General features: G+C 64.3%; 1 protein-coding gene across 1 annotated transcript; it reads left to right on the forward strand.

Annotated features, from left to right (window-relative positions):
• Positions 1 to 1,493: 1,493 nt before the first annotated feature.
• Positions 1,494 to 8,818, forward strand: SLC11A1 (solute carrier family 11 member 1). The gene is made up of 14 exons (XM_062197138.1): positions 1,494 to 1,497; positions 1,986 to 2,110; positions 3,173 to 3,292; positions 3,967 to 4,073; positions 4,398 to 4,468; positions 4,642 to 4,709; positions 4,884 to 5,039; positions 5,531 to 5,689; positions 6,470 to 6,559; positions 6,642 to 6,761; positions 7,086 to 7,235; positions 7,600 to 7,673; positions 8,023 to 8,176; positions 8,309 to 8,818. Exons 1-14 carry the CDS (start codon positions 1,494 to 1,496, stop codon positions 8,420 to 8,422), a joined length of 1,512 nt encoding a protein of 503 aa, XP_062053122.1. The 3' UTR covers positions 8,423 to 8,818.
• Positions 8,819 to 12,124: the final 3,306 nt, after the last annotated feature.

The raw sequence follows: 12,124 nt of genomic DNA on the forward strand, positions 1-12,124 counted from the left end.
GAGTTTTGCTTGGATGACTTCATATTTCCTATTTTTTTAGCTTAATAATGGAAAAAAAGCACCTACAGAGGCCAACGATGTGGCACAGCAGGCTAAACTGATGCTTGCAATGCTGGCATCCCATATGAGCATGGTTCCAGCCCTGGCTGCTCCACTTCTGATTCCCTCCCTACTAATGCTCCTTGGAAAGCAGTGGAAGACGGTCCAGTGCTTGGGCCCCTGCACCCATGTGAGAGACCTAGATGGAGCTCCAGGCTCAGCCCTGGCTGTTGTGGCCATTTGGGGAGTGAACCAGCAGATGGAGGATCTCTCTCCCTCTCTCTCTCCCTCTCTGTAACTCTGCCTTTCAAATAAATAGAAATATCTTTAATGAAATTTTTAAAAAGCACGTATCATCACACATGACATTCGTTTTGGCCACGACAGGTTGCACGTAGCCCAGTAGCCCTGTTTGATTACAGCGCCCCGTGACACTGCAGCCACCTCATTTGTTGTATGAGCACAGAAGGCGATGTTTGCACAGCCATGAACTCACCTAATGACACGTTTATCAGAATGTAGGCTTTGTGTTAAGCCATCCATAACCATATTGCACAAAATTCCAGAATTTTCCAGCATCCCACATTCCTGCCTGACAGCAGTTGGCCGACACCTGCAGGCACTGCCCTTTCCGGAAGGTAAATGACCTGAGCTTTGCCATAGTCTCCACCATGCCCTATTGTCCCCCCAACTCTGTGCCTCACAGGGTTCATCCTGCACCATGAGTTAGCACCGTTCTTCCTCCTCCCAATGTGTCTCCTAGTGGATCTGAGTGTCCCGATCTGAGCGTGTCTTGGCTGGTGCGATCCCTTAATGGAAGAAACAAACTCCAAGAGGAGATAGGATCCGACGACAGCAAATCAGTGGCAGAATTGGAACCAGAACCCCAGTGGCCATTCCCCCTAAGGACATCCCGGTCCTGAACGCACACCCTTGTGGCCGTGCCTGGAAGGTCTTTTCCTCAGAGTCCCCGAAGGGAAACTGAGGCCCGGGCAGCCACGAGGACTCCCCTCCTCACACGAAGTGGCCTTGGGGCTGAACAGGTTGGAGAGGACCAGCCTGATCCCAACCACGCAGGTGGCGACAGCACTGGTGTGATCATGAGGTCTGGACATGAAATCAGCGCAAACCCGGGAGGCCAAGAAGGGGGCCAGAGGTCTGTAGGGCAGAGGGCAGATCGGGAGAGGAACGCGAGTCCACACTGTGGGTGCCCAGACCCTTCCGCCACAGCTCCCCACTTCTGCCTTGGGCAAGCGTTTCACAACAGCCCGAGCAGTGACTGTGCGAATGTCCTCTCCTGGTGACGCAAGCCATGGGAACCCAGCAGAGGGTGGGTGCGGGCTGTGGGCTCACACATTCATTCACTCAGCCCAGCACCCGGAGAGGGGTGAAGCCTCGAGAGCTGTCCAGCCTGCACCCCCCCTTAGAGAGGTCTGGGGACCTGTGTTCTCATCATGGGTGAGTAGTGGCCTCCGGGGACAGGACCTGATGGAGGGGCCAGGGTGGAGGAGGAGACCTGTGGAGGCAGAGAGGTCGCTGGTCCCCCACGGGAGTCCTGGTCTAGACAACAGCTCTGACTCCAGGCGCCCTGGGGGTGGGTCCTTGGTGGCTCCCGCTTGTCTGCTCTCAGGGATCGGGGCCCCGGGAACTTGCTCGTCTGCTGGAAGAGGCAGAGGGCCAGGCTCAGGGGCAGACCCGGTGGCCAGAGCTCCTTCCCAGAGCCCAGAGCCCCTCTCACATCCTCTGAGAGGTGAGGCCCACTGCCCACCTGTTCTCCGGCACACGCGCTCCAAGGGTAGCAGTGGTGGACCCAAGGTCGGGGCCAGGGACTTTGATTTCTTCTCCACTCTTCTAGGAGGAGGTGGGGGAAGGGAGCAGGTGGCTTGAACCCTGGGCCGCCAGAAAGAGGCCAGGCACTCACTGTGTCTCCCGGGTGCCCCGTGCAGGTGACAGGGGTGCCTCAAAGCCGGGCTATGGCTCCATCTCCAGCCCGCCAAGCCCAGGGCCAGAGCAAGCACCTCCCGGAGGAACCTACTTGAGCGAGAAGATCCCCATCCCAGACACAGAATCGGTGGGAATTCGGGAAACCCCTGGGGGTGGGCTGGGGGAGCTTTCAGCCACGGCAGGACCCTCTGGGTCCTCACGGGCGGGAAGAGGGCTGCTGCCTGTCATTGGGCAGTCCCTTTGGGATCCGAGTAGCAGCAACTGTCCCCTCCAGCACCTATCTGGGCTGCTCAGCATTTGTCTAAACTGAGCAAACGCCTTGCTGAGCCAATCTCGTCTTTCCCTGGGAGAGCAAGGGGCCTGGGGTGAGCTGGGCTAGGGCCTCCAGCACTTGTCTCAGCGGTAAAGAAAGACCCCAGATAAGGGACAGTGCTGTGCGGCACCTTGCACTTCCAGAATCTTCCGCAGATTCCTAGGCTGGCTGGCCAAGCCCCAGGTGGGCTGGGGGCCTGTGGCCTGAGAAGGGGCTGGGCAGGGGAGGGGCTGGGCTCTGGAAACCCCTTCCCCTTCCTGGAGGCGCTGAGTCAAGGCCACAAAAGCAGGCAGGTCAAGTGCAGGCCGCTGCTGAGATCCAGAGGCAGATCCTCCGTGACTCAGTGACTCAGCGGATCCTGCCGGCTCCTCCACCCGCTGGATGGTGCGAAGGCAGCGAGGGGGTGGGCTGGCCGAGGCGGGCTGCTACCACCCCAGAGCCAGGACCCCTCCCCTCCACAGGGCACGTTCAGCCTGCGGAAGCTGTGGGCCTTCACCGGGCCTGGCTTCCTCATGAGCATCGCTTTCCTGGATCCCGGGAACATCGAGTCAGATCTTCAGGCCGGCGCCGTGGCTGGATTCAAAGTGACTGAGTCGGGAGTCTGAATGAGGGTGCCCTGGGGAGGGAGCTGAGCAGGCCAAGTGGGTGGGCACTGGCACCCTGGCTGGTCATGTTTCCCCAGAGTGGACTTCCTAGGGGTGGTTAAGTTCCAGTGGGCCAGAGAAGGGTCTCCAGGGCCACCTTGCAAGCGAGGGGGGTGGGGGTGGGGGGTTGGTCTCCCTCCATCCCCTCCACCCTCTCCCCACGGAGTGCCACAAGCCAGGGCTCTCTGAGGCTCACGCCTTTGGCTCAAGGCCTCCCCCTGCCTTGTCACAGCTGCTCTGGGTCCTGCTCTGGGCCACTGTGTTGGGCTTGCTGTGCCAGCGACTGGCTGCCCGGCTAGGTGTGGTGACGGGAAAGGACTTGGGGGAGATCTGCCACCTCTACTACCCTAAGGTGAGCAGGGTCGGGTGGCGGGGGCGGGGCAGCACAGGAAGCACCTGCAGGTGCAGCACTCACGGCTTCCATAATCAAGTAAACACGTCCCCTCACCTGGGCCAGCACAAATCCGTTTGATGAAAAGGCTGAGGTTCAAACTGATCACGCACAGACGGAGAGGGACAGCAAGCAGATGAGAATCAGGGCAAGTGACTTAGCCAAGGCAAAAAAAAAAAAAAAAAAAATCATTGGCTGCAGTGGACCCTGGAGTCTTGGCTGTCGTCAGTGTCCAGTTAGGAAAACAGAGGTTACACCTCTAGATATGTCCAAGATATTTAAGGCGAGGGTTTAGTGACGAAGATGTTGGGAGGGCTGGAGGAGCAAGGGAAGTCCGTGTTACTCAAAGATCAGACAGGCGCGGCACCCTTGGCACGTGCCCAGCAGCCATCATTCACTGCGGAGCTTCTGGAAGCCTGGCTCCCGCTGTGCAAATCGCCACCCACAAGGCCAGAGCCCAGGCTGCCCGGTGCTCCTGCCACTGCCACTGCCTCCCGAGCTCCGAGCTCGAGAGCATTTGTCCTGCAGCCTTCCAGCCCAGCCCAGAGCCAAGTCCCGCAGGGGAGCAGAGGGCTGAGACAAGAGACAAAGTGCACCCCTACCCCGCCTTGGTTAAGGGCCGCCTCCTCTGTTAGGTGCCCCGAATCCTCCTCTGGCTGACCATGGAGCTAGCCATCGTGGGCTCCGACATGCAGGAGGTCATCGGCACAGCTATCGCGTTCAACCTGCTCTCAGCCGGACGGTACCGCCCCAGTGGGCCCCCGCCGCTTCCCCGGGGCGGGTTAACCCTCCGAGTCCGTGCTACCCCGAGTGTCCCTCCCCCTCCCCAGTATTGTACGTAGGGCTGCTGTCCTGGCTTCCAGAAGCGAGGAGGGGCTTGTGTCCGGCCCGCCCCTCAGCTATGCCCTGCCCCAGGCGCTCCCTCCTCGTGCCCCGGCCGTCTGGGGCCCCCCGGGGCTCTTGGCTCAGCTGCTCCCCAGAGGCTGGGTTCCCCAGCGCCCGTTGCAGAGGATGGGGGTTCCAGAGCCCGGACCGGGCTGGGCTGACCCGGGCTCTCTGGCTTCAGAATCCCGCTCTGGGGGGGCGTCCTCATCACCATCGCGGACACCTTCTTCTTCCTCTTCCTCGACAACTACGGTGGGTGTCTTCCTCGCTCGGCAGCACTCAGACTTCTGTGCACCCGCTGCGTGGGGGACACCGCGGCGCAGGGGCAGGGGCGGGGTCGCAGACACAGTCACGCACCTGGCCCGGCGCCCTGCCCAGGACGGGAGCCGCCGGTCACGGCTTTGTTCCCTCGGCTCTGCCCCTAGGACTGCGGAAGCTGGAAGCGTTTTTTGGACTCCTCATCACCATCATGGCCTTGACCTTTGGCTACGAGGTGAGAAGCCGGAGCTGTAACCCCCGCCTCCCAAGGTCACTGTTCTCTCCGCCCTCCCCGGCAGCCTGGCCCCCGGGGAGAGGGGGGCGGGGAGAGACCTTAGCCACGCCCCCTCGCCGCCAGGATGGGGAGAGGGCGATCCCCTGCGACCCGCTGACCAGGCTGTCCCTGCAGTACGTGGTGGCGCGGCCCGAGCAGGCAGCCCTGCTCCGGGGCCTGTTCCTGCCCTCGTGCCCGGGCTGCGGCCAGGCCGAGCTGCTGCAGGCCGTGGGCATCGTCGGCGCCATCATCATGCCCCACAACATCTACCTGCACTCGGCCCTCGTCAAGGTGAGCAGTGGAGAGAGGCCCCTCCCTTAGAGCAGTGCGGGCCCCGCCCCCGCGCCTGGAGCCTCGCGGAGGGTAATGGGTCCTCCACTACCCACTGGTAGTTGAGGCTTAAGGACCCTGCACCCTAGCGGGGATGTGAAGGGTGGCCAAGTGAACTCTGGGGGCAGCAACTGAAAAGTCTGGTGGTGGATGGGGGGCTGGGAGATTGCGGGCAGAGGGAACGGCCAGTGCAAAGGTCCTGGGGCAGAAACTATCCCAGTGCAGAGCACGTCAGGTGATGAATGAGGGGGGCATGGCAGGGGGGAAGGGCCTCTGAGGTCAGTGTTCCCTCCCTCACTGGTCACTGTGGCAGCCTGGCCAGGGCCTGTTCCAGACAGCCAAGGAGGGACTTGCAAAGAAATGGGGATTTGGGGAATCATAAAGTGTGAGAGTGGGGGGCACTGGTGACTCCGCAGGGCTTTGGCCATCCCCTCCACTGCTGACCTCCACAGTCGCGAGAGATAGACCGGACGCGCCGTGCGGACGTCCGCGAAGCCAACATGTACTTCCTCATTGAGGCCAGCATCGCCCTGTGCGTCTCCTTCATCATCAACCTCTCGGTCATGGCCGTCTTCGGGCAGGCCTTCTACCAGCAAACCAACCAGGCCGCGGTGAGACACAGCGCCCCCCCCTCCCCCCCCCCCCCCCGCAACCATGCCTCTGCCTCCCGCACATGCGTGTGCGGCCCCACCCCCACCCGTCCCAGACCGCAGGCATGAGCCCTCTCTCCTGAGGGTCTTCATGGTCACAAGGACACCGCCATCCACTCAGCAGACAATGAGCACTTGGTGGCCTGCGGTGTTTCCTGGAGCCTGGGGACACAGCAGTCAGCGGCCTCTTGCCGCTTACATGGGGTGGGGGTGAAGAAATAGAAGCAAGGGGGAAGTCCAGAGTGGGAGCAGCCCTGGGAAAGAGAGGAGGTGATGAAGCATGATTGGTGGGGACGGGAGGCTTCCTGGAGGAGGCGGCATTTGAGCTGGCTCAGAACGGAGCAGGGGTTGTCCTGCCAGCTCTTAGGGATTGGGACTTGTATGTCTCCCCTCCCCAGAGGCAGGCGCAACACTGGGGGGACCTGGGCGCTGCCACTGCCCTGCCACGCCCCTCCCGGGGTGTCATTCTGTGCCCCGGGCAGGAGAGCCCTGGCCACCGCAGGGCAGGGCCGTGGGGAGAGGTCAGCTGGCTGAAACCGGGCTCCCGCGGCCCCTGCCGGAGGAGCCGCCCCGCCCTGTGCGCAGGCCAAGAGAAGCTGCGAACTCTTCTCAACTTTAAGCCTCAGTAAGAAATTCGCATTCAAGGAAAAAGTCGACTTGCAGCCAAAATTTGAGCGCGGGTCCGGGCCGGCGCGGGTCTGATTTTCCCTTTCTCCCTCCCGCCGCCCCCGGCGACCGCAGCACAGCTTGTGCGCCAACAGCAGCTTGCACAGCTACGCCAACACCTTCCCGGCCGACAACCGCACGGCGTCCGTGGACATCTACCGAGGAGTAAGCGCGCGTGAGCGGGGAGCGCGGGCCACGCCCCCGCGGGCGGGACCACGCGCGACCACACCCCATCCCCTCCCCCCAGGGCGTGATCCTGGGCTGCCTCTTCGGCCCCGCAGCGCTCTATATCTGGGCTGTGGGTCTCCTGGCGGCCGGGCAGAGCTCCACCATGACCGGCACCTACGCGGGACAGTTCGTGATGGAGGTGGGGCGTGGGGCGGGCCCCAGGGCCCCAGGACAAGAACAACACTCGGGGGCCGGGGTGTGTGAGGGGCGGGGCGGTGACCTTGGGGGATGCTACAGACCAGGACTAACCCATGAGCCTTTGCCCAAGACCTGGTTAGCCTGCAGCCGCCGGCTATGGGAGGGGTTCCACATACACTCCCCCCCCCAGACCCTCTCCACCGACCAGGGACAGAAATGACCCCATTCCAGAGATGGAAATACAGGAGTGTCCCCAGGCATGAACCGGGCCGAGGGACTACAGAGGGTCTGAGAACCCCAGTCCGGCACGCACCCCCCACCCCAGGGTTTCCTGCGGCTGCGCTGGTCTCGCTTTGCCCGGGTGCTCCTTACCCGCTCCTGTGCCATCCTGCCCACCGTGCTCGTGGCTGTCTTCCGGGACCTGAGGGACCTGTCCGGCCTAAATGACCTGCTCAACGTGCTGCAGAGCCTACTGGTGAGCCCCCCTCCCCCGCCTGCCGCCCAGCCCAACAGAAAGCCCCCCACGGACCCCTCCCCCCTCCCCTGGGGCCTGCCAGGCTCTGTCCTGAGCACACCTGGCCTGCAAGGCTCGCAGACTCCCCACAGTGCCCCAGGGGGTGGGAATCACCATTCTCCCCCATTTTACAGAGGGGGACAACTGAGGCATGGGGTTCAGTATTCGAACTCAGGCAGCCTTCTCTGGCTTTGCGGCCTTATAGCCTTGGGAGGCTTAGAGAGGGGGGAACAGGCTCCCAGGCAGGCAGAGGAGGCAGAGTCCCCCCTCCCCTCCCGCTGCATTCCCAGGGCAGGTGCAAGCTCTCCTCCCTGGCTCTCCCCAGCTGCCCTTTGCGGTGCTGCCCATTCTCACATTCACCAGCATGCCTGCCCTCATGCAAGAGTTCGCCAATGGCCGGTGAGTCCCCCTCCCTGGCCCCCGCACTGGGCTCCTGTCTCTGTCCCCACGACCACCCAGAGGTAGGAAGGGCCAGATCCCAGAGGCGGGAGAGCTTGTCCGGGGTCTCACAGCTGGCGAGTCAGGGAGCCAGGACTGGAGTCCAGGGGCGGGGGCTCCTGCTGCCGCCTGAGTTCCTCACTGTCACCCTGATTCTGCGGCTGCTACATCCCGCCAGTGTGGCGCCTGGAGGGCAGCGGGCCCCTCTCCCCGACCCTGCAGCTGTGGGCCCTGGAAGAGGAGGAGGAGGAGGAGGAGGAGCAGGGGTCCCTGCATCTGGCCAGTCCTGCGCCTCCCTCCTGTGCCCCAGGCTGAGCAAGGCTGTGAGTGTCTCCATCATGGCTCTGGTCTGTGCCATCAACCTCTACTTCGTGGTCAGCTACCTGCCCAGCCTCCCTCACCCTGCCTACTTCGGCCTCGTGGCCCTGCTGGCTGCCGTCTACCTGGGCCTCACGACCTACCTGGTACAGTAGGGCCAAGGGTACCTCGGGGGTGGGGTAGGCAAGGAGGGGGCCCCAGAGTGGGAGTGTTGGGGCTGGGGGAAATGCTGGGGCATCCTTGGCCCCTCCCTCCCTGACGGCCCGCTCCTCCCCTAGGTCTGGACTTGCTGCATTGCACATGGAGCAGCCTTCCTGGCCCACAGCTCCCACCAGCGCTTCCTGTATGGGCTCCCTGAAGAGCAGCTGGAGACTGGCGAGACCAACCGATGATCCCCTGCATGCGGCTTGGCTTGGGAGGCTTCGAGGGCGGAGCAGACTGGCCTGCTGCACAGCAGGATGGAGTGGGAGAGTGTAGGAGCCAGGCCAACCTGGGGCCCTTAGGGTCCTCTGGTTTCCCAGGTTACACAGCTGAGGACCCTCCGGACCTCAGTGTCCTCATCTGTAAGATGGGCACAGCACCAGCCTTGCCACTGATGTGAGTGCCCAGCACTTGGGACTTTTTTATTTTTTTTAAATCACTCCTAGATACTTATTGATCGCCATATAGGAGTGACCGCACAGATCCATAGGGGTCGGGGTGGGGGGTGGCACAGGCTCCTAACTTAAAGTCTGATGAGTGAGAAATAAATGCCAGCTCACTTCTCATCCCAAAGGCCTGGGAAAAGAAAGGAGCAAGGCAAGGAGTCTCTACGAGCATCGCCCAGACTCAAGTGTCCGGCCACTTTTACCGCCCGCGGGCATCCTTTTCTACCTGCAACCCGTTTTCTGGGTCGTAAAAGGGAGGCGCCAGGTCGTGAGGTCCAAGAGTCCGTGCCTCCGAGGCCCGAATCACTGGCCATCTCCCCAGGGACCTTGCGGACGCGACTCCCACGCCGCCCCGCTTCTCACTCCCCGCTCGCTGGCTCTCGGCTCCCCCTAGGGGCAGGGAGCATCCCAAGCGCAAGCTCTCGAGCCTCGGCCTCAGCCCTCTCGGCAGAGCGGCTGGAGGCGAGCGCGCGGGTCCGGAGCCCCGGGACCCAAAGTCTACCCAGACAAGGAGGTGCGGGGATCCCCCTCTAGCCGCGGGGAACTGCTGAGCACCGCTTCGCCTGGAGCAGGGGCTGAACTTTACAGACGCTCCCTAGACTGTTTCTAGGCTCCCCTAAGCCCCTCCTCCGGGAGCCTCCAGTCGCTCGGACCCCAGCCCAGGGGCTGCGGAGACCCAGGCCTAGGCGGTTCCTTCCCAGAATTGAGCCTGGGGCGGGTGCTGTGCCTGGAAGTCTCCCCGATTTCCCGGGGACCCGGCGGAGCGGACGGCCCGCTCTGCGCTCGGGTTGGGGCGCTTGTTTATGAGAAGAATTTCCTCTTTCTTAAAAGGGCAACAGTGCGAGTGGGGCCCGCGAGGAGTGGGCGCGGAGAGCGTCAGGGCCGACCACGGAGGCTGGTCAGTAGGGCCCCCCCGCTCCCCGTCTCCGGGAGAGGACGGCACCCGGGGGAGTCGGAGGAGAGGGTGCATGGGTGCTGCTGGGGGAAGAGGGGCGCCTTCCGGCCCTACAGCACCCCTGCTCCCGCGGTGGTCAAGTCACTAGGCATTAGCTGGGTGCCAGGCCCTGTGCTGGCTAGGTGGGCAGGGACGCAAAGTGTAGAACTGAAAATGGCAACCCTTGCGCAGACGGGGTGGGGTGGGGGGGACCAGATGACCAGCAAGAGACCCCCACAGCAGGATGCGGTCTGAGTAGGGTGGGCGCGCTTGGCGGGAGGAGGGTCCAGGGGCTGGAGTCGGGCCTGAGTCAGGACGGGGGATCCCCAGAGGTGGGCAGCAACCCGTAGACTTCAGCCCAGAGCTCGGGAGCCAAGACATCAGAGGGCCAGCTAAAGGCTGCCCCGGGGGCCAGAGTTAATGGTGAGGTGGAGCCAAGGTCAGCCCTTGGCGGAGAGGGAGGCGCCTCCTTGGGGCTGTCCCCACCCCCGCAGCTTTGATCTCCCGGCTCGAACGCTGAGCACGAGGGGCCTTTTCCCCCTCCCGTGTCCACTCAGGGTGGGAGTGGCCCAGCACCTGGGGACACCCCGGGAGACTGCCCGCGACCCCAGCCCCACTTGGCAGATGGAGACGGCGCGTGGCCGCAGCGGTCTCCCCGCATTCGAAGCCCCCAGGTCTTCCCGCGAATGCCAACCCGCGGAGCAGACACACTGCGTGGGTACAGCGCCTCCCAGCGGCCGCTGGAGGGGCTGGCAGCTGGGGGCGGACACCCCCACACCCCGCCACCCGGGGCGCACTCGCCCGGCGGGGGCGGACCCTAGGGCCCCAGACTCCAGGACTTGGGAGTCGGGAAGGGGAAGGGGAGGTCTTCCTCCAGGACACGCGGCTCGCAAAGGCTTGGAGCTGACACAAGGGGCGTGTGTTGGGGAGCTCCGTGTGGCCTGTCTGGGAATGGCGGGTGGGGGGGCTCAGCAGCCCTGCCCTGCCGAGTGCTCTGTCCCCGCCTAAGCTCCTCGGAGCGCCACGGGGACAGCAGGCCAGGCTTGACCCCCCCACCCCTTAACAGCGGCAGAAGCCGAGGAGGGAGGCGCCCGCCCTGCCCAGGCCGGGGCAGGGTGTGGGTCCCCTCAGCCCCAGGCCAGCATTTCCTTTCGGGCTCAGTGCAGGCCGGGCATTCGAAAATAAATTGACCGGAATCCGCCGGTGCCCTCGCAGGAGGCGCGCCGCTGCGCTCTTGGGAGCTGAGCTCCCCGGTCCGTCCCGTGGGCTGGGCAGGGGGTCGCTGGAGCAGACGGGATTAGAGGAGCAGCCGCAGGTGGGGCTGAGCGGCGGGCGAGAGTCCTCCCCGGCCCCCGCCGCTCGCGTCACCGGACGCGGGGCACCCGCCCGGTGCCGCCCTCCCCACGGCCCCCGCTGTCGGCTCCCCTCCGAGGGGCCGGACGCGGCCGGACGCGCCCGCCGGGAGGAAGTGGCGAGGCGTGTTTGCGGGCCGGCGTGGCGCTGTGGTTATTTTTTAAATTGGGAGCACTCGAGGGGAAGGGATAAATAAACGGGAAGGAAGACCCCCACGACACGGAGCTTCCCGCGTGGAAACGCCACGCGGGGGGGGGTGCGTCTCCGCCGCCCCGGGCCGGGGACGCGTTTAAAGTGCCAGCATCTGGGGTGCCCACCGGGGGGCTCTGCGCCTGCCGTGGGCGGCGCTGGGCTGACACTTGGGAACCGAGCCAGGGCCCCGGCACTCCCTCAGTAACCACAGAGGGGCCGGCGCGCTGCGAGGAAGAGGGCTGCGGGCACGGGGGTCCTAGGTCGGGAGGCGCTCGGCTCCCGCTGGACGGAAGTCTGCGGGGAGCATCCCCGCAGGGAGTTGGGTTTTGCACGCTTTATAGCCCGGGACTGGGGTCCCCCGGCCCCAGGAGACCGCGGTGGGCGGACACGGCGACCCTGTGGATTTGCATGGGTGTTTGCATCTAGCAAAGAGCCTACGCTCACTCGCGACGCCCCTACTAGGTGGCCCCTGCCGCCATCAGACAGGAGACTCATTTTTATCGCGAAGAGGGCGCTAAACCCATTTCCCAGATGGGCAAATCGAGAGGCGGCTAGTCCCCGGCCCTTGGAATGCGCGGAGGTGGGGCTGCGCCCGCCTCGGGCACTCCCTGGCGTGGGCACTCGGGGCGGGCCCTGGCCCTGGGCGCTCTGCGGTCTGCAGCAGTGGGCCGGCTGTGGCCCGCCACGCAGCCGCAGAGGCTCAGCCCAGTCCGAGGGCGGCAGGAAGGGGGCTACGCCCCCTAGATCGCGGCAGGAACCCGGCCTGGCCCGCCTCCCCGCCCGCGAGCCGCGCCGGCCCCAGAAGTGATGAAAGCCTCGGCGGAGTCCAGGTCACGCCGAAGCCGTTGCCCTTTTAAGGGGGAGCCTTGAAACGGCGCCCGGGTTCCATGTTTGCATCCGCCTCGCGGGGAGGAAACTCCATGTTGTAACAAAGTTTCCTCCGCGCCCCCTCCCTCCCCCTCCCCCTC

The sequence above is a fragment of the Lepus europaeus genome, chromosome 1 (genome assembly GCF_033115175.1).
Source record: "Lepus europaeus isolate LE1 chromosome 1, mLepTim1.pri, whole genome shotgun sequence".
Classification (NCBI taxonomy): domain Eukaryota; kingdom Metazoa; phylum Chordata; class Mammalia; order Lagomorpha; family Leporidae; genus Lepus; species Lepus europaeus.